The 5,538-nt window shown below is 38.9% G+C and overlaps 1 protein-coding gene across 1 annotated transcript; it reads left to right on the plus strand.

The window, feature by feature from the left end:
* The first annotated feature begins 381 nt into the window (after nt 1–381).
* LOC147321020 (uncharacterized) lies at nt 382–4,410 on the plus strand. Its single transcript, XM_086307544.1, has 4 exons — nt 382–984; nt 1,243–1,303; nt 3,539–3,677; nt 4,136–4,410. Exons 1-4 carry the CDS (start codon nt 865–867, stop codon nt 4,206–4,208), a joined length of 393 nt encoding a protein of 130 aa, XP_086163670.1. The 5' UTR covers nt 382–864; the 3' UTR covers nt 4,209–4,410.
* Nucleotides 4,411–5,538: the final 1,128 nt, after the last annotated feature.

Raw genomic sequence — 5,538 nt, forward strand, 5'->3', positions numbered from 1 at the left:
TCTTCTTGTAGACGTCTCCTTTCAACTGCTATATGCTTTGTTTTGGACTAAGGCATATTATAAAGAGTGCATCAGTAGATATTTTCACTTGGCACGAAATGACAGTGAACTTTCTCTAAATTAAAAGATGTCAAACAGCATTTTTCTTTTTTGCTTTTCACTCACCACTCCTCGCCCCACCAAACAGAACATGTCGTCCACCTATTCATCTACATTTGTTTACTCTTTGTTTCAGACCCAGCTTGTTTTTCCAATGAACGCATTTTAAAGGGAAACTCCCTTCCAAGAAGTTTACTTTGTGCAACCGTACCACCAGGCTTGATGCAAAAGTCCCATAATTCATCCGTTCCTCTCCGTCACAAGGTAGCTTACCCACTCACCCCACCCCTCCTCTACCTCTGCACTTGTCTCTGCACAGGTCACCATCCACAGACAAGACACTTTCGTACTGTTGTGTACTCCTTGTTTATGATGCAGAAAATGTTCCCAACATGCAACATAACAGATATAAATACTAATAAATACTCCTACTACTTCTAATCAAAGCGGTATGTCAGTAATTACTACAGAGTATTGCAATTGTTCTGCCATTTTTCAGCAGTTTTTCTTAAAATATCTACTTTACAGATCAATATTTTTGCAAATTACTGCACTGGCAAAAATTAAACCATTGAGTGGTGTTTGAATTATGCTATTTGACAATACAACCAATTAGGTGCAAAGTCATCGATGGCATTGAGTTCAAATTCTGAGACCGGGAATGGAGCACATTAACATCAAAGTAAAAGTTGTGCCTTTTGAAACGTGTTGGCTGCAGCAGAAAAGCACGGTTTTTCCTTTGAAGATGAACATTTTCTGTCTTCCATGCAAACTAGGACACCTCTTTGTGACCACTTTTACCCACAGACTGGCAGCAACAGTTCAAAAACTGGTTGGCAAACACGCATTATTCCCTCCCAGTGGTTGACAGATGGTTGCCGACTGGTATGTATTTTGCTGTCAGGGAAGAGCACTGACACTGATTGAAAGGGGGGCAATAGGGGGGCAAAATATTCACAAAGGCATTATCCTTTTACATCCTTCAAGGGGAAAAAACTCCCTAACATTGTTCAATACAACTCTGGCCTTGTATTAAAGAGTAAGCAAATGTTTTTGATGCAGGGAACACAAAAACTCCCCATTTTTACATTTACGTGCTTTCTTCTACCTCTTCTTCTTCTTCTTCTTTGTCTGTGTGTATAGAATGAGTCACTCCAAGGTGTTTTCAGTGCAGACCAGGCAGAAACTCCTATTCATCAAACAGGTATGTGTGTGTTGTCTTTGCTCACAGAAAGGATGCGGGGAGGGGGGGGAAAGGCTAGTGAGTTATTTTAGCAGTGTTTGGGCTTCCCTCCAAGCCTTCATACCATCCCCGGCCATCCTATCTCCTACGTATGAGGCCTGGGGCTGGTGGGGGGGTGCTGCAGAATCCCTGTCGGATTAACACAAAGTCCTCTAATGGAGCTCGAGGTGGACAGACACTGAACACACCAACAAAATTTAAAGATCACCACTTAAGCTTTAGGTACTTACTTAGATACTCAGGTAGTCTGGCTCCTGGTGTTCAGCACTGTGGTCTGTGTATTCTGATGGATAAATGGTAGTTGTTAAAAATGGAAATGTAAACTACTATAAAAACTTGCCATTATAGCAAGCTATGGCAGGCTCCCTTATATTAATTAAAGTGATTTATTTACTGACCTTTGATTTAAGTTACAATTAGCTCAAATCCCAATCTGATGCAGAATTCTGTCATTTCTGCTGATTCATTTCATTTCCTAACTCAGATATAGAGGCACTTTCTTCTCCGATATTCATTTCTGAAAGTTTTGCATGCCATAAATGTTAAAGCACTCATCGACCAACTTCCTCAAACCACATCACTCCTGGTAAACTGTGAGGAAATCACCATCACCTTCTGTTTGAACAGGGATTTATATCTTCTAAAAAGGACACAGAGGTAAAACGAGATAGGCCACATTGACCAAATACTCCCAGATTCATTCACCCAAACTATCTTTAAGTCATTGAGCATTAACAAGGATCTAATGGGCTAATTGCCATTAGTAACGGTTGTTATCAGTAGGGCTTAGGCGGCCTATCGCCCAGTATGTAGCTTGTGCACATGTGCATGTGTGTTCCTCGCCCTCAGGAGAGGCTCTTGGGTAATCCAGTGTTGACCAGAGGGCTTCGTGGTCCATTACAGGTCACGGCTTGAGACGGAGGGTAAACAAATTCCTAACTAACGAGGGGAGGAGGAGGGAGGAGGCTGGCCTTCACACCCTCCTTCTCCTCCTCCTCATCCCCCATGATGACATGACCCTGCTTGTGTCACAAAGGCAAATCCAGACTTAAATTACTGCTACAGTGGCTGTTGAATAATGGCGATATAATTTATTCAATTTTTTGATTGCATATCTTAGTTTAGACGAGCTAAACTTACAAAATTACTGAATAACAAACTAATGAGGCACTAAATACATCAAGCATAATATCAAACATGCAGAAATCTGGAGAAAATGTTAATAAAATTAATTCATGTTGGTTTTGTTGGATGTATTGTCACCCTCATTAAACTCCTGGAATGTTTTCTGCCTTATTAAGTAAAATTTGGAATAATTGCGTGTATTTTGTTATTTTGCTTTTTTGTAGATCTTCTTGGCAAATTGCTCAGCTACTGCACATTATTAATAAAAAAATCCAAAGGAATGAAGGCGATACAAACTGTCTAAAACAAATACACGCACTGAAGAAATCCCTTTTCTCTTTAATTACAAGTTGAATAACATTAGAAATCTCTGAATATGCACAAAACCTTTTAATAGCTGCTCTCTCAGTCTTCTAACCAGTGACATGTGATGAGTAGCTGGCACTCGGCAGCAGCAGCAGTACAAAGAGCACTTTCTCACACAGCTCTGGACTCATGCACAGACCTGTAAGTGCTTACTGCGCTCTTTTAGACCACATTTACAGAGGATCAGAGAGAACATTTAACTATTTGTGGAGCAAATGCCACCTAAAGGATCTCTAAACAGGGCTAAAGTTGAACGAATATAGGCTCAGTCCGTGAAGTTTTGATCTGCGCTACTGAAGAGTTAAAAGTGTAATCTTTTGTTTTGTGACTCTTTTTTTTTTTAACCTTGTTTAGACAGTCAATTAAGGTAAAGACACAAATTTACAGTAAACTGTAATTTTTAGGTACTTTCCAGAAACCATGATTGGTAAATTCATGACTTGTAATAAAGTGAAACAATGAATAAAAAGGGTTTGTTAAATACACAAAACTCTCTTTAGCGGCCAACAAGTCTGCTCAGGATCAGACATGTTGGTTTTACTTTAACTGTATTATAAATAAACCACCACATAAGTAGGTATTTTGTTTATCTTGACTTTGAACCTATTGTTGTTTTTAATATTCTTTAACATCTAATTTATTATCTCAATTAATCAGTAAGTCCTTTAAATTCCAATATGATGATCCATCCATCTTTTTTGCCAGGTATCTGGATCCGGGTCCTTGAGGCAGATCTAAGCAAAGATGCCCAGACCTCCCACTCCCCAGCCATTTCCTCCAGCTTTTCGGGGGGGCACCAAGATACTAACTGGAAAACATCACCTAGGAGGCAGCAAGATGCCTAGTGAGATGCCTTTACCACTTTAACTGAGTCTTTTTGATCTGAAAGTCCTTTCAAATGACCAAGCTCCTCACCCTATCTCTGTTATGACCTCATTATTTGAGTCTCTATCCACAGGTTGCTGTAAGTTTAGTGGTTAGTGTACATTTTCCAAAACCCCAAATATATTCGATTCACAATCGTCAAATAAAGAAAGATAAAATGTGTATTATGGTTATTTAGAGTCAAAAGCATTTAGACCACATTGAAAAGGGAATCAGCAACATATTTATGTACTGAAAAACTTCTTTTTTGTGTGCATGCATTATCTTACTGTGAAAACATTACACGGGAGAGAAATTTGGCCTCTTGGCGGCAAACTCAGCCATCAGGAGGTGAACTTTGCAGAAACCTTTCAGTGTGAATTGAAAATGCTCTTAAGCCTGTTCTGCACACAAGCTGACACTTCCTCTTTTCCTCAGCTTCACCCCTGGTTTACACAAGCAGCTGCTGACAGTGGATTGCTTCCTCCACGCTAAAATGCAGATCAGATAAGGACAACAGTCCCGCTCTCACTAAGACCTTCGAAAACACTAACTCACAAATCCATCCTCTCAGACATTGACAACAGTGGGAAGTGGCGGAGTTGCACAACAATCTGCCATCTCATCATCTTTAACGCATGATGTGCTGCTACAACATGGCAGTATCCCATCAGTAAGCAGCGATGATACAAACTGATTTGGTAACGTTGTGTTCAAGGAAGTTAAGCAAATAAGTTTGTTAATGATGAGTTCCCTTTTTAGAAATAAAATGAGTTACAGTTACAAAATACATGATTGATGTGTTTTTGTGTGTTTGTGTCTAAATAATCCACAGTAAGAGATGCATCACTGCTCCTTATTCTTGGACTCTTCCATTTGAGTAGCTTTGTATGATACATGATTTAAAATAATCCTTATTATTCCTGCCATCCCCTCAACTCATCGTCTGTATGAAATGATCCCTTATCATATCCTCTACCTCTACCAACATTCTTCTGATTGGCTGCCCCTAACGAATAAAGGTTTGAACAGCAGGTGAGTGGAGCTGCTGTGGTTGTAGCCAGAGCTGTGTGCTTGGGGTAACTATTTTAATGCTGTTCTTTGTATGTCTGTCATTGATGACACATAGCATTGTGTCAACAAATACAGTTTCACATGACTCTGTGCAGTTGCAGAGCTGTGAAAAAGTATTTGCCCCGGATCTTACGTATTTCAGATCATCGAACAAATGTTTTCACCCTTTCTTACCACCTGACATCTTATCCTCTTAATTTTGATGAACCTCAACTGTTGTACCTAGCCTGGATTTATACATATAGCTGGCAATGGCTAATCCTGAGTTCCCCTAACTATGACTGTCTAATTTCATATAACTTTATAGCTTGTCAAAGAAGGACAGCACACTATAATATGTTTTCACACCACTTTACAATTGTTCTTGTTGTTGACTTTATGTCATTTTACCAAATAAAGTCTCAAATAATCATAAATAGCCCACTGCAAACTAGTTCATTAAAGGCTAATTGTTATTTACCTACTTAACTGACCTACTTATTATAAGGCCTAAATATGTTTTGCAGCTCCAAAAAGATATTTTGACTCTTTTGATAGTAAAGGTTGGCAATCTGTGCTCTAACATTAGTTTAAAAATTTTTATTGATAAAATTCAATGAACAACAATTAAAATTTCCTTCCTCAGCTGTACATTATGTTTGTGTCTTAAAAGCAGATATTGTGCATTTGAAAGCACTGGGGTAAATGAGTAAACATGATAAAAAATTTTCTGCTTGACATCAGTAATCATGTCATCAGCGTCAGTAACATTGACTCTAGATAGTGAA

The sequence above is a fragment of the Aulonocara sp. 'chitande type north' Nkhata Bay genome, linkage group LG10 (assembly GCF_057382095.1).
Source record: "Aulonocara sp. 'chitande type north' Nkhata Bay isolate Kocher_YH1m ecotype deep benthic linkage group LG10, A_spYH_male_GT1.1, whole genome shotgun sequence".
NCBI classification, from domain to species: domain Eukaryota; kingdom Metazoa; phylum Chordata; class Actinopteri; order Cichliformes; family Cichlidae; genus Aulonocara; species Aulonocara sp. 'chitande type north' Nkhata Bay.